General features: G+C 43.4%; 1 protein-coding gene and 1 pseudogene across 1 annotated transcript in view; one reads left to right on the top strand and one right to left on the bottom strand.

The window, feature by feature from the left end:
* Nucleotides 1-15,799: 15,799 nt before the first annotated feature.
* Nucleotides 15,800-22,516, bottom strand: part of ASB7 (ankyrin repeat and SOCS box containing 7) — a 47,016-nt gene continuing 40,299 nt past the window's right edge. Inside the window, 1 exon segment of the mRNA NM_001266289.2 lies at nucleotides 15,800-16,551. Within this exon segment, the coding sequence (NP_001253218.1) occupies nucleotides 16,412-16,551 (140 nt within the window). The 3' untranslated portion in view covers nucleotides 15,800-16,411.
* Nucleotides 18,698-19,603, top strand: LOC106999309 (ribosome biogenesis protein WDR12 pseudogene; annotated as a pseudogene).

Genomic DNA, 22,516 nt, shown 5'->3' with positions numbered 1-22,516 from the left:
AGAGAATCCGTAGTTTTTAAGTTACTGGCACGTGCCAAATACTGTTTTAGTGCAGAGGGTATATCAGTAAAGGCAGGCAACGTCATCAGTCTAATGGAGTTTATATGTATGTAAATGAACAATCAACAAATACACATCAAGCAAATTTCAGCCTGAAAAAATAAAAGCACTTCATGATGATAAGGTGATTGGGAAGTAGGTTAAATACTTTAGATTCCAGAAAAAAAATCAGCAAGAGAAAGACAGTAGAATAGAACCTGTTCCTGCTGTATTTCTGGAAAAGCATCTGGCATGTGGAAGGTTCTTTATATTGTTGGAAGAAAAATTGAATGTGGAATATTATTTAGCCAACAACAAGAATTCACTATATCTGCACATGGTAACATGAAAGGGTTTCTGCAAGTAGAAACATATAAGCTGCAGAGAGATCATTTTTGTAAACTACATGCACACAGATAGATGCACAGAGAAAGAGCTGGAAGAATCCACACTGCAATGGTTAGCACTGGGAAGGAAGAACAGGCTTTCACTTTTTACCTAAGGTATTTGTTCACTGATTATATTTTAAGGGTATATGCTCATTTTGAAATAAAAAAGACTTTTCAAAAGATGCACACAATGATTTATATGCATTGGTGGGGGGTGACTTAGAGCAGGAATACTGCTGAATAATTTGATTCAAACATGAAACCTGCACAAGACAAAGTCACTTTACAGATGACGACTCTTCAGATGTTCAGGCAAACTCACTCACACACTCACACATAATGCATCAGCCAGGCTCCCTGATGCCCCCAAGTCCTCTTCTATGTCCAAGGAAATACTTCTGCAGAGCATGTTAGAGTTTCCAATGCATGTGTGTTATCTCAGAAACAAAGGGCAGAAGGGGAAAAAACAGAAAATAAAGTATTGCAAGTCTCAAATTTCAGCATCCTGTTGTCACCATTGAAATAACTTGCCAGGATTTCTAGCGGTTAAATAGTCCAGATCTCTACTACAGAGGAAAATTAGAGATGCTGACTCGATGAACTCAGTCCAGGCGAATTCTGTTACTGGGTTGCAACAAAAAGAACTGGACGGGATGAGACTGTCCTTGTGGTTTCTCGCCCTAGAAAGACCCGCTTCATGTTAGGAGTATTAAAATCCTGGAGACAAAGGCGTCCTGTGCTGATTTTTGTGACAGTGTTAGAAAACTAACAAGGCATGCCCTCCCTAAATTCTCCTGGGCAGTGTTGGTCCAAGGGCCTCACCATGGACAGCTGCACACAAAAAATCGGTGGGTGGGATGCTGGCAGGAGAGGGTCCCAGGGTGAGGGCTCCCTGACCCCAGAGGCTGAGCTGGCGAATCAGGTGACTCAAACTCCTGAAAGACCCTGTAATTTTCAGTTAACTAAATGGGGGGAAAATCAAGATGCAAATCACCTTTCAAGTATTTAATTTAATTAGACAAGGAAAATGAGGCTTCTTGAAAATTCTTACTTGGTATTAACTTCTGTCACAAAGCAGCCTAGAGTAATTGGTAAAAGTGAAAAAGTGATTACCGAGGCTTAAGCTTATTTATCACAGCTGGTGCACTTTTACAAAGTGAGTTTTATGGTGCTAAACCCTCCACCAGAGCAAAACAGGCCCTGGAGCATGGATTCCAGCCTTTTCATAAGCCACTTCTAATAAGCCATGGTAAGAGGGTGGGTGGAGAGGGGAGCATGGCAACAGGCAGCCGACGTGGGGCTCTCGGCTCCATCTGTTGCCCTGGGTGCCCGGTTTTTCCCCCTGCTGGCCTCTCTGTGATGTTAGGATCACAATGTGTGGCAGCTGAAGGAACCCTTAGCTCATGCCTCTAACCCTGGGCAGATGACTCAGCCAGAGTCATACCACCACTTACCAGCACAGCCAGCTTTCAATGTCAGCCTGCATGAGGCCAGGTTAGGCTCTTTTGTCTTTTTAGCAAGCTAATCAGAAAGAAAATGGAACCAGGTCTCATGAGTGCACTGCAGAAGATGTTCGTCTCTAATTGGCAGCCTTGCTTTAGTGTTAGTGCATTAATAATTTTTGTTTATATTCTTTATTCTCCAAGGGTCTAAACATTTGGAAGGTGGGTTCCTGATCCCATTCCTCTTCCAAGATGAACTACCATATATCGGATATAGGAAGCATTGGACATAACAGAAGAAGAAAAGAAAAGAAGAAAAGAAAAGAAAAAGAAAGGAATCTCTCCATGTCAATAACAAACCTAACTGATGAACTTTAGGAGTCTGTTTTTTCCACCAAAACAGAATAAAACTTCCAAGTAAGGGGTCGACACTTGCAACGCAACAACCTCTGTGCTGAAATTCAAAAACTGAGGAAAAAATAGACTCAGCCCACAAAAAACAATTAAGTGGGTAAGACGACAATTTTCCTTTTTCATTTTTGAAAAAAGATATTAAAATGAAGGCTCAGAGAAAAATAGCACAAACAGTCATATACTTACTTCCAAAACAGTACATTTCATCAAACTCACTTTGTCCCTCCCAACCCAAAACAGTCAAATAAAATCAGTATCATGGCAAGCCAGGACTTGTCTGGGGTCCTGAACCAGTGAGCCGGGGATCTAGCAGCATTTCCCTCTAGAAAAATATTGTTAGGCAAGTCAGTAGATACACAGGTTGGAAAATATGGCCATTGCAATCTATGTGAGGATTCAAAGACCCTAAATATTTTATTAAGCACCTTTGCCTGATGAAAAGATTTCTGAACCCCCTCTCCCTTACATCTTGACAGGCTGTGTTCTTACTAAAAGGGGCTACAAAACTGGGCAGGCTTTGGAGCAGGGCGGGCTGGACCCAGTCCTGGGCTGTGTGTAGTAGATGATTGTACTCTGAAGAGAAACTTTGGATGTCCTTTTTCCTTCAGAGTTGTCTGTTTTTCCAATTTCAAAGAGAAACCTATCAAATTCATCCAATTGTATACATTAAATGTGTGTGATTTTTTGTGTAACACTTATATCTCAAAAAAACTGTTAACCAAAAAAGAACCAAGTTTTTGTTGTTGTTTTTGTTTTTGTTTTTGTTTTTGAGATGAAGTCTCACTTTTTGCCCAGGCTGGTGTGCAGTGGTACGATCTCAGCTCACTGCAACCTCTACTTCCCAGGTTCAAGTGATTCTCCTGCCTCAGACTCCTGAGTAGCTGGGACCATAGGTGCCTGCCACCACACCTGGATATATATTTTTTATTTTTTAGTAGAAACTGGGTTTCACCATGTTGGCCAGGCAGGTCTCAAACTCCTGACCTCAAGCAATCTGCCTGCCTTAGCCTCCCAAAGTGCTGGGATTACAGGTGTGAGCCATCATGCCTAGCAGACCCATCTTTGTTTTAGCAGGCAGATTCCATGCAGAGATGACTCTATGTCGGCGGTCTCACCAGTGGCTCCAGGACCCACAGTAGCAGCAGCATCTGATGTGAGGCTATGCTTACCTCCTAGCTGATTTATTTTTCTTAATGCCCCCGCAAGAAGCTCAGGCTGCATTGAGTGGCTGGGAAAGAATTCATAGGTGCCATGGCTTCTTTTACTATTCAGGGGTTGGGGGTGGGTTGGTCAGGCTGCAGTCAGCTGGAGCTGACAGGGTGTTTTCTATCTGCTATCAGCAATTGGCGCAATGCTGCCCATGCTTCTTAGAGACACTTCGTTGGCAGGCCGCCTCACGGGCAGTGCCAAGGCACATGCTGGCTGAGGCAGCTAGAGTCATTGTCTCTCCCACCCTGGAGCAGGCCGGGGTTGTCATTATTAATGTTTGGCACACATTATTATTTACGAGCCAGCAGATGAGACTGAAGAACATTTAACAGCAGGATAACAGAACTACAGGCTACGGGTTTTGTCTGTGCCCTACTTAAATTAAGTAGTTGCAAAAGATAATTGGAGACATAAAGGCCTAGGATGTCGAGTCAGCTTGTAGTGTGGCAGGAGAGATGTGTAGTCTTTGTTCATATAACACATGCGGAACTATTCAAGGCTAGTCCGTAAAATAAGAAGACTCAGTTTTACGTGTGGGTTCTGAAAATCACTACATCATTACTCACAACTCATGGGTAAGCAGATAGGTGGCTACTGTAACATCTCATAGTGACAGTAGGCTTTCTTTCTTTCTCTTTTCTTTTTTTACCTTGTCCTTTTTTTGCTCCAAACAGTCCAAATACCCTTACACAGTAGTTCTAAGTTGAGTCCACAGACCAACAGCACACACCTCACCTGGGTGCTTGTTAGACATGGATATTATTTTTTTTTTATTTTTTATTTTTTGAGACAGAGCCTCACTTTGTTGCCCAGCCTGGAGTGCAGTGGCACGATCTTGGTTCACTGCAACCTCCACCTCCTTGGCTCAAGCAATTCTCATGGCTCAGTCTCCTGAGTGGCTGGGACTACAAGCATGTGCCACTACACCTGGCATTTTTTTTTTTTTTTTTCCAGTAGAGACAGAGTTTCATCATGTTGGCCAAGCTGGTCTTGAACTCCTGACCTCAGGTGATCTGCCCGCCTCAGCCTCCCAAAGTGCTGGGATTACAGGCATGAGCCGCCATGCCCGGCTAGACATGGAGATTGTTAAGCCCCACCTGAGAACCACTACATCTGAAATTCTGGGGGTAGGACTCGCACTATTTTAAAAAGTTCTCCAGTGGGTACAGATGCTTGCTCACTTGCACTAACACAGAGAGTACCATAATTCCACACCCCAGGGATTGCATATGTTTTGAATCTGGAAAGCAGAAGTCCCTGGCTCCGCAGAGCCCCAGCCCTGATCCCCACCCAGCCCAGTCTTCCCGTGCCAACCCTGCTTCTGTCCTCTTGCTCATCATCTGGGCTCCCACGCGGGCTCCTTCTGAGTGCTGGCACGAATCTGGTCCTTCAGTGTAGGTGCTCAAAAAGTATGTGTTGAATGAGCAAGCAGCACTCACCAGGTTCATTTCTGAACACTCCCGGGATTTTGTGAACATGTGCAGTAAGAAACACCAGGGCAGAACCGAACGGGGATTAGGCTTGACTTAGAAGCACCGCGGGACTCCTCTCAGGGTCTGTATCACTTCCAGGGGATACAGTCTGACCTGAGAAATCTCTCAAAGTGCGTGTCATGAGAAGATGAGCTTCTACTGAGCAGGCTTTTTATTATTGCCCACTAAAACACAAGGTTATTAGAGTACTTTTTAATTAAATAATTGTTAGATGGAGTAGGAAGTAATGGTACAGGTTAATCTCAGGGTAGGGTTTTTTTTTTTTTTTTGAACCCTCTAATAACTTCCTAAACATCAAGCATTTCCATGAAGCTAGCCAAAGTTACTTAATTATAGGCTTCATGAGTAAGTGTTTCTACAGAATTCTCAAAGGGCTCATCAGGCTCCTCATATAACACACGGTTTAGATGTTTCCACGTGGAGCCTATATACGTGCTTTTAAAAAAATTTTTTTAGAGACGGTGTCTCGCTCTGTTGCCCGGGTTGAAGTGCAGTGGCACGATCTCGGCTCACTGCAACCTCCGCCTCACGGGTTCTAGCAATTCTCTTGTCTCAGCCTCCAGAGTAGCTGGGACTATAGGCACACACTGCCACACTGGGCTAATTTTTTGTATTTTAATAGAGACAGGGTTTCACCGTGTTGCCCAGGCCGGTCTCAAACTCCCGAGCTCAGGTAATCCACCTGCCTTAGCCTCCCAAAGTGCTAGGATTATAGGTGTGAGCCACCACGCCCAGCCTGTGCTTTTTTATCTTAAGGCACAAAGCTGTCCAGAAGTACATGCCATGAGGACTTCAACACCTGGGAGCCAGCTGGCTCATGGATGAGGCAACAACCGAACTCAGTTGCTGGCATCCCCACCCTGCCCAGCCACCAGCACTGCGGGGCCTGGCATCAGTTACATAGTGGCTCTCCTGGCGGGGGGGGGGTCCCTCCAGGCAGGTGAGCACACCCTGGTGACAAGAATGTCACAGCTCATCGCCGAGACACCCGACATCGCTGTTGCATCCCCTCACAGCTCTGAGAATCTCCCTTCAAAGTCCTTTCTGCAGGCAAAGCCAGGCTGGGTATTGTAACATAGCAGCCTGCAAGGCGTTGGGGCAAATGTGGGCACAGTGGACCGGCAGCAATGCAGCACCAGAGCCAAGCCCAGCATCGCCACCAGCAGGGAGCTCTCCAGGCTCTTTCAGTCTTGATGTTCCCTCTCTGCCTGGAGGCCGCCTCCTGAGTGCTGACAGACTCTCTCTCTGCATCTAAAACAGGACCCATGTGGAGTTAAGTGAAGCAGCATAAACAGAGTTGGGGGAGAACTCGGGGAACACAGGGGCAGCCTCCGAACCCACTCAGCCTGAGGCCTCCGAACACACATGGCCCAAGGCCTCCAAACCCACCCAGCCTGAGGCAGGGCCTCGGGATGGGGATTCGAGGTCCAGAAGGCAGGAGGTGGCAGGCCCTGTGCGTCACACTCAAGTCACCTGACATCGGCAAGCTCAGCAGAGCAGAGATGCTCGGGAACTATCACAGGGGCGCCCATGTGTGGCGCCTTAATACTGCCGAGATCACAGTCCGCTTGGACATGGTGACAACGCCACAGACCTGCTTCCCAGGAAAGGTCATGTGTCTCCCCTCAGAGGGGCTTCCCAGCCCTGAATTCGGAGCCCCGAGGAGCGCGCACACACACACACACACACACACACACACACACACACACACACAGCAGGACAGCGGGACACGTGTCACAAAACAGGCCTGTGGGGACCCAGGAGGGTGAGCTACACCAGCTCAGGAGCCTGGGGAAAGCATCCCAGTGAGAGGCCCTGCGGAAGTGGGCAGAGAAGGGAAGACGCCCCTCCACCTCTTCACCTGTGGAAATGACTGGAATACCCACTGTGGGGCGGGGTGGGGGGGCGGTGGTGAGGGCGCATGGGAAGGGCTGTAGATTAGGAGTGGGTACACGAACAAATCACTGATTCCTTTCCAGTTCTCTCACCTGGTACCAGGGTTACGACCAGAGGCCTGCCCGTTTCCTCACTCACCCAACATCTGTCACCCAGGGACCACACACAGCGCCGTTCTCTTTGCCGGGCCGCCAAGCCTAAGGCCAGATCCCTGCCTTCCCGGGACTTCCGACGTGGCAGACAAACCAGTTTCCCCATTACAAAGAGGAATTGTGGGGCAACCCTTCCAACCTGGAGTTTCCCAAGGACACAGACAGACCCAAGGGCAAGGAAGGTGCAGGGAAAGGGTACCCTCCCAACTGGAACAGGAATGCCCAAAGCAGCTGGTCTGAGAGGCTGCTGCTGTCCTGGGTACAGATGGGGTGTGCAGCAGGATGGAAATCAGTCCTTTGCTCTCCCCAGCCCGCCGACTAGCAGACCACACTTCTGCATAGGCACCAGCCTCTCTGCCATCTCTGGTGGGATGAAAGGGATGGAAAGTCTAGAAAATTTGAGCATAGGTTACTCTAAATTCACAGGCCATGAACAATGAAGCCCGCCTTGGCCTGCACAACTGTAGCTGACCTCTCTGAAGAGGAGCTATAGGCCCAGCCTTCCCTCCGTGGATGTGGATGAGACAGAGGTATAGTTTCCTCCCCAGCACGGTTTTTGTTTTTGTTTTGTTTTGTTTTGTTTTGAGACAGAGTCTTGCTCTATTGCCCAGGCTAGAGTGCAGTGGCACCATCTCGGCTCACTGCAACCTCCACCTTCTGGGTTTAAGCGATTCTTGCAGCCTCAGCCTCCCTAGTAGCTGGGATTACAGGCACGGGCCACCACACCCGGCTACTTTTTATATTTTTCGTAGAGATGGGGTTTCACCATGTTGGCCAGGCTGGTCTCAAACTCCTGACCTCAAGCGATCCGCCCGCCTCAGCCTCCCAAAATGCTGGGATTACAGGTGTGAGCCACTGCGCCCGGCACCAGCATGCCTTGTATCAGAACCTCATCCTCGTTCATCTAAGGCTTTAATGTAAACGCACACACCCCTTGGGGTGGGTGGTAAACTTATGTCATTTTCACATTAGAGGACAAATGTGTCCTGAGAACAGACTTAATACGAAGCAGGACTAAAGGTGAGTGTTCTGAACAGGTTGTAGCAAAGCAGCAGTTGCTTTCTAGGCCCCCAGTGCAGGCAGGGAACGGTGGCAGAGCTCTCCTGGCCCCAGACAAGATGTGCCCTAGTCTTTGAGGGGCTCCTAGGTAAGGATGCTACTGCTCTCAGTGCTGCCTGTCTCCATCCCAGGCGCCAGGTCTACCTTAGAATCTGTTGTTAGGCTGCCGCTGTGTGTCCTGCTCCATGCCTCTCAGGGAAGGCTCTCCTGACAAGGAGAGGTAGGAGGCAGGGGCCGTTCATCTCTGCTTTACTGGTAGAGTGAAGGGCTGAGCCACTACACTTCATGTCCTAAAAACACCTGCCAGGGATGGGGCTGGGAGGCTGGAGTGGTAGAGGTGATGACTTTCAAATCTACCTGGTATTAGGTTTGACAGGAAGTTGCAAGAGACCTGATCACCTTGTCATTGACATGTGCACTGTGATTTTAAACACAGAACCTCAAGATGCTCCATAGATAGTATATGTGAGTCCACAGTTCTGGGATAAAGCATCACTATCTTAGTCTCAAAGGCTGATAAATTAGGACAAACGCTAATGGTATGACAGTCTTGAAATCAGCACACTGAAATACGCAATCTTACTTTTTACTTGCCTAATGGTCTAACACACTAATAGATTAATTTATCAACTTCTTATAGAAACTTCAGGAGAAGACTCCACGTAAGTAAATGTCAACGTAAAATATATACAGCCACCCAACAAGTGCTATCGGATACAAGGATATTTATTTCAACTTTATTTCTAAGACAAAATATCCACGTTCTTCTCCCTACTCCTCCCCAAGTCTCTTTAACAATTCTCTTTTTCTCTTTTCAGTGGAAGTGTATGTTATAAATGTGAGGGATCATAAAATATGATGAAAGGATAGCAGTATACCAATCTCTTAGCTGACGGTAATGAAAGCTAAAAAAGCCAGCCAAGTATGCATGCCACTGGCCTCTGTGTGCAGGCTCATATGTTCAGTTATCCTGCTCATCTTGTAAACAGTGGACAGGCGGAGCTGAGAGCAGTAGCATCCTTGCCTAGGAAGTAATTCTTATTGCCACACTCCCGAGGCCAGCAAAGGGCACACGGAGTTCCTAAGGGAGTTCTAGAACCCAAGCTGTTTCCTCTTAGTCAAGATTATCCGAAAGACAGTCAGGTGCGGTGGCTCACACCTGTAATCCCAGTACTTTGCAGGGGCTGAGGCAGGCAGATCACCCGAGGTCAGGAGTTCGAGACCAGCCTGGCCAACATGGCTAAACCCTGTCTCTACTAAAATTACAAAAAATTTAGCTAGGCATGGTGGTGTGCACCTGCGGTCCCAGCTACTCAGGAGGCTGAGGCATAAGAATAACTCGAACCCGGGTGGCAGAGGTTGCAGTGAGTCAAGATCACACCACTGCACTCCAGCCTGGGCGACAGACAGAGACTCCGTCTCAATTAAAAAAAAAAAAAAAAAAAAAGGAAGGCATGGTGGAGGCTAAGACTGAACTCTTGGGCCACATTTTATAGGAAATTACAGGCATTTTTATAGATGTGTGGGCTTTAAATCCAGGAAGTATAACATGTGAAATCCTAAGCCTTGCCAACTTTTGCCAAGATGGGTCTCATTCTATTATTGCTGTCCTCATAATGGGGTGATTTCCATTCCGTGGAAACCAACTGATGCCAGCAGGAGAGGAGTGACACCAATTCAGGGATGGTGAGGACCAGCTAAGAGCATAAGAAGGCCTGGCTTTCCCACCTGCCCAAGGAAGGGTTTGGACTAGATTCACTTGAAAATCTGCGGGAGTGAAAATCCATAGTGTGAAAGGCATTGTGCCAGCCAGGCACTAAAGAGGGCAGAAATGGTCAAACCAGGACCGAGTCGGCCAGGGCTTTCCTATGTAAGAATACCACCCATGCAGTGTATGAAACAATGGAGAAAAAGCAACACGGCGTAGAGATGCGGGGGGGATCCACCTCAGTCCCCATCCAGCTTCACGGAGAGCGCTGTACAAGCACAGCCGGAGCCTGCATAGATACTCCAGCGAGGCAGGTGCCTGGGGGCAGCTCTGAGTCAGCCATCTAGACTGTGCCCTGCCCTGCCTCCTTCGGGGGCTTGCAGCACTGTGGGGGATCAGGGAGGGAGAATCCTGACTGATACAATTCCTGGCAACCAAAATCCAGTGGTCTCTGCTGAAGGTCTCAGTGCCCACGAGACCAGTAGCTAGGCTCCACTGCCAGGTGACGCTGACAGCAGGGAGGCTGAAGAGAGGAGGCGGAGGGAAGAAGGAAGAGCCAAAGGCAAGACTGGTGGGAATTAGGAGGGCCTGAGACTTAAAGCTATGAACGACCTGGCCCTCTTTTCCTTGGAGCCCTGAAGGAACAAAGTTAACATGCTAGGGACCAAATGCCACATGCCACTAAGGCCCTGGAAAATGGATTCTGTTGGCAAATACTGTTTGAGGGTCAGGCAAATAAGACCCAGTGTTTGTCTTCAAGGAACTCTCTGCCCAGTGGACTCATAGCAAATGAATTCTTAAGAGCACCAGTGGTAAACCAGCAAGAAATGCAATTTGTTCTCTGGTGCTACCAAAGATGGAAAATGGCTGTAGCCAACTGATGAGGCATTCTTCCAAAATGATAAGCTGTATTTCTACTCAGGTAAGGCAGAGAAAATAAGCCATTTGGGAACTCTAAAATCAGCACACTAAAACAACCTGATGAGGCTGAGTCTACACCTTGTACACAGGCGTGTACCTCACTAAAGGGTTAAGTGACCAGAATGAAGAGAGGGAAAATCTAGAAACTCTCTAGAGAAATCTAAAATGGTCATGTACAGTAAGTCCATGCCCCACAACTGTTCTTTTTTCTGGTAAAGAAAAAGAAAACTAAGAAGTGACCTGACCTGAAACTATTAGAGGAAGAAAAGCAACATTAGCTCAAAACTGAGCAGCAAGAAAAATATGACTACATTTGCCAGATAAAATAGGAAATCTCTGCAGCTGGAGTACTTCTGTGTCAGTCTACTCATCACATAACCAAATTTCTCAACTTAAACTGAATGTCATTGTCCAAATTCAGCCATCTCTGTTCTGATTCATAAACTAGTTTTGCAAAAAAGTGAATAATTTCATTACTTCTTAATGTAACATAACGCTACACTTTTAATTTAAAACAGTGTTCTAATAAAAAGGAAACATAAAGGTTCCAAGTGAGATTTTCAAGATACTGGAATCAAGATTGAAAATATATTTACAGGCCGGGCATGGTGGCTCACGCCTGTAATGCCAACACTTTGAGAGGCTGAGGTGGGTGGATCACTTGAGGTCAGGAGTTCGAGACCAGCCTGGCCAACATGGTGAAACCCCGTCTCTACTAAAAATACAAAAACTAGCTGGGCATAGTGGAGCACACCTATAATCCCAGTTACTTGGGAGCCTGAGGCAGGAGAATCACTTGAACCCGGGAGGCAGAGGTTGCAGTGAGCCAAGACTGTGCCAACTGCACTCCAGCCTGTGCGACAGAGTGAGACTCTGTCTCTAAAATAAAATAAAATAAAATAAACTTACAATAACTACCAATGATGACGTTTTTAAAAGGTCACATCTGCGAAAGAAGAGAAATACTGTGCTTGAATGTGATCCTTTACTTCCAATGGTTTAAGGGTCAGAATGAATCAAACCCTTGCCTTGCAGATACACAACTGAAAAGCAGCACGAGGTGCTCTAGGCATAGCTGGATGAATGAGACTTAAAGATCACATCTAATCATTTAGTGTAAGATACTCGCTCAGGACAGTGAGACCAAGCACTGGGGCAACAGGGCTAGTTTAGGGTTTTACTCCCACACTGATGATCTTTCATAGTCCATACACAAATCACCTCAGTCTTTTCAAATGTGATTCAGAATGTTGACTGTCACTCAGGAATCATAGAGTTCTTCTGGAAGATAAGGAAATATCCATCAAATGAGCCACGGTCTTCAGGAAATATATTACCAAGAGTGGAACACTATTTGTCAGGGGCATACAAGAGAAGTCATGAGATCCAGTTGGCCATATGCTGTCTGAACCTTTGTTTCATTTAATAGGTAATAACAAAATAACTAAAGATAGAATAAAGAAAAATTATCTTTGTATCTTAGTATGTTGAGTTCTATCATCAAAACTTGTAAAACTTCACTCTTACTCCTTCAGTTAAGCACACACAGTTACATTAAGTTACATAAATACAGGCAGAGGATACAAATCCATGTTCTTTCATCTCAGATATCCAAATATGTGAGATGTGGAACTATTTTTTTTATCAAGTAGATAATGTTTTATCAATAGCTGTAAACTATTTTTGTAAACTGTCTTTCAGCTGAGAAAACAATACACTACTTCTATCATATTGGAAAAGGAATGATCTCAAGGTTTCCAAGCAACACAGCAATTTTTCAAAGCTGAACTCCCCTGCTGATCATTAGAAATAGTTTCAAATGTCCTATTCTTGGCCTTCATTCGTGCCAAACCCTGGACAAGGCTGCAACAAGATTATAATTCCAAAACATCCCACTTCTGCATGGGGTGCTAAGCAGTCCCTCTTCCCTTTCTCTTAGCACACCATCATTCATATTCACTTTGGGTCTCTCCTGAATCAAGCTGTGTTTATGTTTTATAGAGGAAATGTGAAATCAAAGTTGTTTTGCTTCATCCCCTGCAGGGTAACTCCGTCAGATTCATTGCTTTGACTGCATACTGTCCTACGTTTAGAAACGCTGTGGTCTAAATCCTGTCCTCAGTCAAGGTGTGACACGCGTGAGGTAGGTGGCGATTACGGCCCAAGAAAGCTCAGTGCTGGATCGATACACTCAACACTGTGATAATCTTTAGTTGGTTGGTATTTGCAGAATGCATTAAACAAATTAAAGGAGGGTAAGAAATGGCTTATCTGGTGACAATGTAGAGTGGTATTGTTTTCTGCATCATCATATTCTTAAACAATTCCCAGTGATCTAAAATGCTGATGAAGGAAGGACAGAGTTTTATTTATTTTCACCAAATAGCTGGACATATTAAAAAGTTAAGGTAGACTGGAAATAAAATACAACTCCAACATGTTTTAAATCAGATTTGATTTTTTTTTAATTCAAATTGACCCAAAGCAAAACTTACATTAAAAAGGAAGAACAAAATACATTATGATATAACACACTAGGAGTTACATGAAAGCTAAATTTGTGGGCAAATGGCCTTATCCCAATCACATTCTGGGCTAATGAGCACTTCTGCAGGAAAGTTAGAATCTCAATTTTGTATGGTCCACGCTGGTCATTAAACTACACATTCTCGTCTCTTAGGGTGTGCATCTGACAAATCATGCTAGACTCCCTCATGCTCCAGATGTGCACTCTTGCTACTGCCAGAACACTGAATTCTCTAGTGGAAATGCTGTTCCAAGCATGACTGATAATGAATTAAAAAACGAAACAGTCAAGTCCTCCAAACTAACAGGCATGGATTACTGTGTAGTAAATAGTTTAGAAATATGGGAATTAAATAATCTAAAAAACACTCTTACTCTGCTGTACATTTATAAACACAAATATTTACAAAAAAAAAACAAAACACAAAACCTTGTTTTCGAAAGATGAGGTTTACAGTTCATTAATGATCATAATCTTTTATGAGCTGGTTTCTTTGGTGTATTTGCCAAATATATTTTTATAAAGGTTTAGTAATAGGCTTAAATAATAAATTTCAAAGGAAACATAAAAGAATCTGACAAATTTGAAAATATTCTGAACATTTTCTGCTCTGTCTTCTGGAAAAAACAATCAGTTGATTTTTCTGAAAAGTTCTGTTCTCCCTATTCATTATGTGACCACGGAATGCTTCTCTGTCAATCCAATTCAAATGCAGACCTGCAGGTTTCACCACTATAATCTACCAGTAACCCACTTGGAGACATTTTAGTTATTGTGAAATGTGATTGGGATTTTATTAACAACAAAAATAAAACATTCTTTTTAAGCTTCCAGATAAATCAAACCTCAAACAATAAATAATGGAATTATACACTTCTTCATTAAATAGAAATTTCAAAATTCCAGGAAGAGCTCTCATAATTTTTTTCTGAAGTCACAGCAGCAATACAGAACAAAGAATTTACCTTAATCTGATCTTTTTTTACTTGGAATTCCCTGACTCAAACTCAGTGGCTTAGTTTGGAAACCTCTGAATGGCTGGGGAGAGAAAATCATTTTAAACTAGGTGAATAAATTAACACACACATACGTGGAAATAAGCCCTGTGCAAGTGTAACATTAACATCACTGCTCAGAGTGCAGAAACTCCAGGCACCCCTCTGCCTCCTCACATCCCTGGGCCTGGGGTTTTAGGGAGAAGTCACACTCAATTCATTTCTAGCCACACCATGTCCCTAAGACTGCTAGTGTGTCCTAGCCCTGACCTGGGTATTGGTTTAAAGAATGAGAATATAGCTTGGCAACTGTCTTCACAGGGGACTTTCTCTGGAGATAAATTTTTGGAATATTTTTATGGAAAAAAGGACAGACTACTCGTTCCTATCCATCAGGCTCCAGCTAGTTTGGGGATGGTTATAGAACTGGCCACACTCAGACTGGCTGCCTGCGAAACAGTCTATGCCAAAGAGTCTATGGGTCACACCAGTAATCTCCCGAATAATCCTTTTTTCTGAAGCTGCCCGTCTTTGGAAACCTGTGCAATGCCTAGGCACAAGCAGATCGAGTGTAAGACGCCACAACTACTCTGCACCCAAGAGAACAAACACTGTGCTTGAGAAAACAGCACTGCTGGCTCTGAAAAAGGTAAAGCCAGAGACAACTCCTAATTCTGCTTAGTTACACTTCTGGGTGAAACAGTTTTACGCTTTATGACTTAAATCTAGAAATTCAGATGAGAGAAGCCCTTCGTCTTGTAAACTTCTGATAACAAATTTATTAACAGTGTGTGAATATTTTTTCCCAAAGCACTAAAAACGATACTGGGACATTTGAAAAGGTTCTTCTGAAGCTAATAACACAAATCAAGCACAGAATACATTTCTGAGGGCATCATCTTAGATGCCTAATGCCTCTGGGACCTTTTCCATTGTTACTGACACTTATCATATCCGTGTTTACACAGCAAACAAATGCCCAATCAACCCAGAAAATAATTGTCCTGAAGAGCCTCACTGTATATAACCTTAAAATAGGAAATGTTTAATTAGCATATTAGAAATTAGCCAGACTTACAAATGTGTACCCCTTAAAGATTTTACCCTTAAAAAGTTTTTTTTTTTTTTAAACTGGGAGAAAAAGAAACACCATGAAGCCATTCCAAATTATTGAACCATTAAAGCCAAATGATTTAACAATTTTTAAGGGAAGACTCTACCACCAGGATACAAAATTTTCTGCTTAAAGTGAAGTAAAAGACATAGCTTAAAATGGAAATTGCAACTGACATACTATGGTTCTGCCATGAAAATTAAAGTGGCGGCTCCTGTTCTCACGGGCATGTCAAAGCTGGCTGTGAAATGATGACCAGCAAGTGAAATAATGGATAAAATACACCAGAAAGAGTATTGCACTGCAGGCACAGTTTTAAAAACAGAATACACTGGCTTCAATTAAAGTTAGTTTCTTTCCCATTAATTTTTTTAAAAGCACAACTCTAACTAGAGATAGAAATCGAGACACAATGTCTCAGGGTAGTGTACTACAGTTGTTAAAAAAAAAAAAAGTTAAAAACAAGAGCACACCAAAAGAAAAGCAGAGATACTGAATTTATGTCATCCGAAAGCTACATCAATTAGGAAAAAGAACAGTTTGAAACAGCCAATTTATACTCATTAAAAATGAATGAGGTGACAGCATTACTTTAAACATTTCTTAGGGCATTTTCCAGAAGAACCCAGGGCCCCCCTGGGTGAAACTGTGCCTCCAAACATTAACAAGTGCTCTGCTGGTTTAGAATATCGTGCTTACCAAGGAAACCATAAATTTGGAAAGGGTAAATTCTCCACTCCAAACCTGCTTGTGTCATTTAAGAAAAGACAATTTTTCTAAATGCAGTATTGTATACAAAGCTTGGACCTCTTAAACTTGGACCAAGAAACCAAATTAAGACCTTCAAGCATGTGGTGTGTGTTTTTATATATATATAAAAAAATCCCTTCCCTACAATGAAAACCAACCAAACAAACAGAAAACCCAAAAGTGTATACCTGCTTTCTGATTTCACAGCAAATCAGAAATTGCATAGGATATACTTTGTGCAAGGCAAAAAGCCTTTTAAGTATCTGGAATATAACTCCTAATCCTGCTCACAGTTCTGGTATATCAGATATCATCAAATTTGTGTTTTAAGTAGTCTTTCATGACCTTGGCAATTGGTAGTTCATCAAGTAGCTTTAGGTTTTGAAGGCCTATACATTGTCGAATTTTAATTCGGCACAGGTCCTGCAAGTTTCTGGGCTGTCCTAAAAAGACAGAAAAAAGAGAATGTTACAAAGCCACAAAGCACAATATTTAAGGCACTTTTGAAAAGAACTGTTTATTTCACTGAGAAGTTCTCTCTACGGACTTTACACGCAAAGGCCCGGAAAGATACCAACTCAAACAAAGTGTCCTAGGACCTTCATGCGATGCCTTATTTGATCTTTTTCACAACTCTGGGATGGTGGATATTTTCACCTCCATTTTACAAATAAGAATACTGAGTATCAGATGTAAACAAGCTGCTTAATATCAGACAACCAATTAAGGCTTTAGACTGAGACTAAAAACAGTTCTGATTCTAAGCCTCATATCCTTTCTGTTACAAATCAGGAAAACTCTGGTTCTTGTCCTGATTAGGTCTCTCTCAGGCTGGGTGAGCCACTGTGAGCCAATCATTGCTCTGAGTCTTGGGTTCTCAATCTGAAAAGTGTGGGGACTGAATGAGATGTCCCCTATTGTGAGCCTCCCTTTCGGCTCTGGGTCTAGGACACTGGAGCCCCGAAGTCCACCATGGTCTCTGTGGAAATTTCCAAACGAGCTTTCCAGATCTGCCCACCTGTTTTCCGTGATTCTGAACATAGCAGAACCTTGGTTATAAGGCTGAGAGTTGAGGAGTGCAGCAGGAATGGGGTGTGAAAAAGCACCTCAAGGTATTCTGAATCTACATCGATTCAAGCTTCTACACCCTGATCATTTGCCAATAAAAACTCCTGTTATATCTCAATTCAAAAGAAAAATCACAAAATCCTATTTCTTTCCCTTTGGAATATTTTGTTTTACAAAAACAATACAGATGGCTCCAAAAACAAGCAAGAATTCTTCGACTGCGCTTCAGTAGTGTTTGGAGTCCAGGGAGTTTTGCTTTCATATTAAACATGATAATAAAGCTAATATATATTGAATACTTACTCTGTGCCATATATTGTGAAGAGGAAATGACATGTATGAACTCCTTTCATCCTTTTATGAGGGAAGTACTTTGATCATCGCCCCCATTTTATAGAGTCTCAGAGAGATTAGCTAACATGCTTAAAGTCAAGTTGAATGCCATATTTGTCATTCTCAAACTTTTTGGTTTCAAAACTCCTTTACACTTTAAAAAAATTATTGCAAACCCCAAAAAAACTTCTCTGTGGGCTATCCCTATAGATAAATGCCATATTTTAAGTTAAAACAGAAATTTTAGAAATACTTTTAAATTCATTCTAATAAACCCTTTACATGTTAACATAAATAACACATCATTATGAAAATTAACTATATTTTCCAAAACCAAAAAAAAATTTAACAAGAAGAATGTCATTCTTTCACATTTTTGCAAAGCTTTTAATGCCTGGCTTAATAGATGATAGCTGAATTTTCATATATGCTTCTGAATTCAATCTGTTGAGATAAATCACACCAATCACACCACCTCGTCTCTGGAAAACACACTCGTGTCAAAAGGAATGAGAAAAAGGCAAATCATATCTCAGTGTTATTATGAAAATCAGGAGCAGACCTATGGAGAGAAAGCAAAGTCCGAGATTAGACTGCAGCTTCTCGCTTACCTGTGCAGTGTAATTTTGAGCTGTCTGTTTGTAGTCCTGAGATACAGGAGCTCCCGTTCTCAGCCTACTAACCCATATGTTTCTGTGGTCAAGTCTTGTGTGCACTCCCTGCCATTGCTCAGCTGTAAACACACTTCTACACTGATCACAAGAAATAGGCCATTGATGATGATGTTCCCTTCTCAGTCACTGCTGTCTCTGAAAGTGATGACTTTACTAACGTCATCAATAAATTACTAAAGGACAGAAATGAGTTCCACAAATATATGGAGTTGATTTCCTTTTTAAGGATCAGTTTCTGCGAATGCCCTTGGTCAAACACATGGAACAGGAGAACATCTCATTAGAAGAAGTTGTGGAAATAGAATACGCGGAGAAGTATACTGCACCCCAACCAGAATGATGTGTCCATGATGACTGCACCAGTTCAATTTAAGGGACAGAGGTATGGATCTTGACTGGTTTGGATCTGGTCCTTGGAAGGAAAGTCAACATTGACAACTGTGGGACACATGGATGTTGTAAAAGATATGGCCTGGGTGATAAAACACAGTTTGTGTTATTACTGAGTGCCTCTATGGATCAGACTATTCTCTCATGGGACTGGAATGTTGAGAGAAACAAAGTGAAAACCCTACACTGCGGCACAAGTATAGATTCTACAGCTATTGATAGCTCAGCAACTAAATTTTGCAGTGGCTCCTGGGATAAGATGCTAAGGATCTGGTCTACAGTCCCTACAGAAGAAGATGAAATGGAGGAATCCACAAATTGACCAAGAAAGAAACAGAAAACAGAGCAGTTGGGACTAACAAGGACTCCCATAGTGACCTTCTCTGGCCACAAGGAAGCAATTCCCTCAGTGCTGTGGTCAGATGCTGAAGAAATCTGCAGTGTACCTTGGGACCATACAATTAGTGTGTGGGATGTCATGTTTGGCAATCTTAAGTCAACTTTGCAGGAAATAAAGTGTTTAATTGTATCTCCTATTCTCCACTTTGTAAATGTTTAGCATCTGGAAGCACAGATAGGTATATCAGACTGTGGGATCCCCAAACTAAAGATGGTTCTTTCATGTTGCATCCCTAACCTCACATGCAGGTTGGGAGACATCAGTACAATGGTCTCCTACCCATGAACCACAGCTGATTTCAGGATCCTTATATAACACTGTCAAGCTGTGGGATTCAAGAAGTTGTAAGGCTTCTCTCTATGATGTGGCTGCTCATGAAGACAAAGTTCTGAGAGCAGACTAGACAGACACAGGGCTCCTTCGAGTGGAGGAGCAGACAATAAACTGTATTCCTACGGATATGGGGGACACGAACACGAATAATAATTTGATTACAGAGATTCTTTCTATAAATGAAACTGGTAGAGAATCATGAAATTACATTGATGCAGATGCAGAAAGCAGCCTTTTGAAGTTTATATAAAGTTTTCACCCTTCATAACAGCTAACATATCACTATCTTTTCTTATTTTGTATTTATAATATAAAAGTTTGTGTTTATAGAACAGAAACTGTGGCTTGCATTCTCTATTAAAAACAAAAAAAAAAAGAAAAGAAATCATTTTGACCTCACAGATACCCCAAAAGGGTCTTGGGGACTCCAGGGTCCACTAGACCATACTTGGAAAACTATTCTTGTACTTTATCCCTTATATCCATTGTACTTGCTTACCGTGATCACCATTATTCAAAATGAAGTACTTCTTCATAAATGACAAAGGCTGACTTAGACCTCTGCTCTGTAAGGCCTGTATGAACATATGCTTTTCGAGAGGTTACGTGCTATGTGGTCTCTTAACAGAATGGCAGCAGAAGTGACTGCTTTCTTACAAATGTCTGCAAACTAGGAATATGTGTATCCACAGATGTCTGTACATGGATCTGTGCAGGGATGTGACACACACACTCATGTGTCTCTTGGGAGGATTATGTCTCCTCCACCTTTCAGATCTCTGCCAAAATAGCACTTCATCACAGGAGACTATGTCAGGATTCACCATCAGATACTCCCAGAGCTCCTTTCCTTTATAACATTTAATAAGGTTGTGAGTTCACATTTATTTGGTGATTATGTGTTAATTAATGCCCATCTTCCTCACTATATGACATGTTCCATGAGGAGAGGACCATGTCTGGCTCCATTTGCCAATGTAAACCTGACAGCTGACACAGTATTCAGCGAATATTAGTTGAATGAATGCTTAATAGGGTTGTCCTTAAAGTATAAAACAGTCAACGCAAAACACACCCAGGTCAACAGCAAATCATTTCCAAGCCTGTTTTGAATTGTTTTTCAACACTATTCATGGGCTACTTTAGGAAAAGAATAAATTATCATTGTCATTTTTCAGGAAATGCTTACAGTATTTGATCTGCAAATGCAAACCGGAATGTGAACTAGATGTGAATCTTCTTTCTTTAAAGAATTTGATTTTCCTAATAGATGATGGGTTCTTTTTAAGTATTATTTATTTATTTATTTATTGCGAAGTAGTCTCACTCTGTTGCCCAGGCTGGAGTGCAGTGGTGTAATCTCACCTCACTGCAACCTCCATCTCCCAAGTTCAAGCTATTCTCATGCCTCAGCCTCCTGAGTAGCTAGGATTATAGGCATGTGCCACTATGCCCAGCTAATTTTTGTATTTTTAGTAGAGATGGGGTCTCATCATGTTGGCCAGGCTGGTCTTGGACTCCTGGCCTCAAGTGATCCAGCTGCCTCAGCCTCCCAAAGTGCTGGGATTACAAGGCATGAGCTGCCATGCCAGGCCCTTTTTAATACTAATAAAAAGAACCACCACAACATATTCAGGCAAAAACAGACGAGGAACGAGTTTACATATGTGTATACAGGCATACTTAAATGAAAACATCATGCAAAAAAATGGTAAAAACTAAATTACTAGAATTTGCTTAGCTAAAGTAAAAAAGAAGGGGCTGGCCGGGCGCGGTGTCTCACGCCTGTAATCCCAGCACTTTGGAAGGCTGAAGTGGGCAGATCACAAGGTCAGGAGATTGAGACCATCCTGGCCAACATGGTGAAACTTTGTCTCTACTAAACAAACACACACACACACACACACACACACACACACAAATTAGCCAGGCATGGTGGTGGCACCTGTAGTCCCAGCTACTCAGAAGGCTGAGGCAGGAGAATCACTTAAACCCGGGAGGCAGAGGTTGCAGTGAGCCAAGATCGTGCCACTGCACTCCAGCCTAGGCAAGAGTGAGACTGTGTCAAAAAATAAAAAAAAAGAAGGGACTGAGACAAAAGGTTACGGAATGGGGGATCTGTTGACATGGATTTGTTTTGTGACAGACTTCTCTCCAAAGATGACCACATTACCTCCTATCTCTCATGCCTTTCCACAATGAGGCTGGACACTCCTATCATTAAGAGATGAGGTCTATGTTCCCTCTTCTTGAAACTGGGTGGGTCTGTGATAATGGTGATACAGTTGTTATGTAACTTCCAAGGCTAAGTCATAAAAGGTGATGCAGCTTCTGCCAGACTCTTGGGACATTTACTACTGCAGCACAGCCACCATTCCACGAAGATGCCCTGGCAGCCTACACAAGGGAACTGAGGTCACTGACCAATAATCCTGGCTGAGCTCCCAGACAACTGCCAGCACCAACTCGCCAGCCACCTGAGCCAGCCTTTTGTTTATTTGTTTTTTAGCCAGTCTCACTCCTTCACCCAGCCTGGAGTGCAGTGGCACAATCTCTGCTCACTGCAACCTCCACCTCCAGGGTTTAAGCAATTCTCCTGCCTCAGCCTCCCAGGCAGCTGGGACTGCAGGCATGCACCACCACGCCTGGCTAATTTTTGTATATTTAATAGAGACAGGGTTTCACCATGTTGGCCAGGCTGGTCTCAAACTCCTGACCTCAGGTGATCTGCCTGCCTCGGCCTCCCAAGGTGCTGGGATTACAGACGTAAGCCACCGCGCCTGACCGCAAGAGTGAGCCATTTTCAAAACAGAGAGGCCCCAGTCAAATTGCTCCAGAAAATAATGTGTGGAGCAGGGAAGTAAAACAAATGACTCTTGTTGTTTTAAGCCACTAAAGTTCTGCAGCATTAGATAACCGAGTGAGACTCTGGCACCTGAAAGTGGGGCTTTGCCCTTGGCACCAGGCAGTGGGAGGGCTTTGAGGTGAGTGTTACAAGGAAGCCAGAAGGGCTTTAAGAAGCCTGTTGGTTGGGGCTGTATAAAAAAGTTTTTTGAATGTTACTAGAAGCTGGAAGACAGGGAAGCCTTGTATGTATGTAATAGTGCAAAGTCTGGCAACACTGTCACCTGGGGAAATGTGGTAAACAGGAAATGTCCTATGACCTAATGGTCTATTTAAGTAAATTCCTCAGGCAGAATACTGTAAGTA

This window comes from Macaca mulatta, chromosome 7, assembly GCF_049350105.2.
Source record: "Macaca mulatta isolate MMU2019108-1 chromosome 7, T2T-MMU8v2.0, whole genome shotgun sequence".
In the NCBI taxonomy this organism is placed as follows: Eukaryota; Metazoa; Chordata; class Mammalia; order Primates; family Cercopithecidae; genus Macaca; species Macaca mulatta.
Note: the sequence above shows the minus strand (reverse complement) of the source record. Positions and strands in the feature narration are given on the sequence as shown.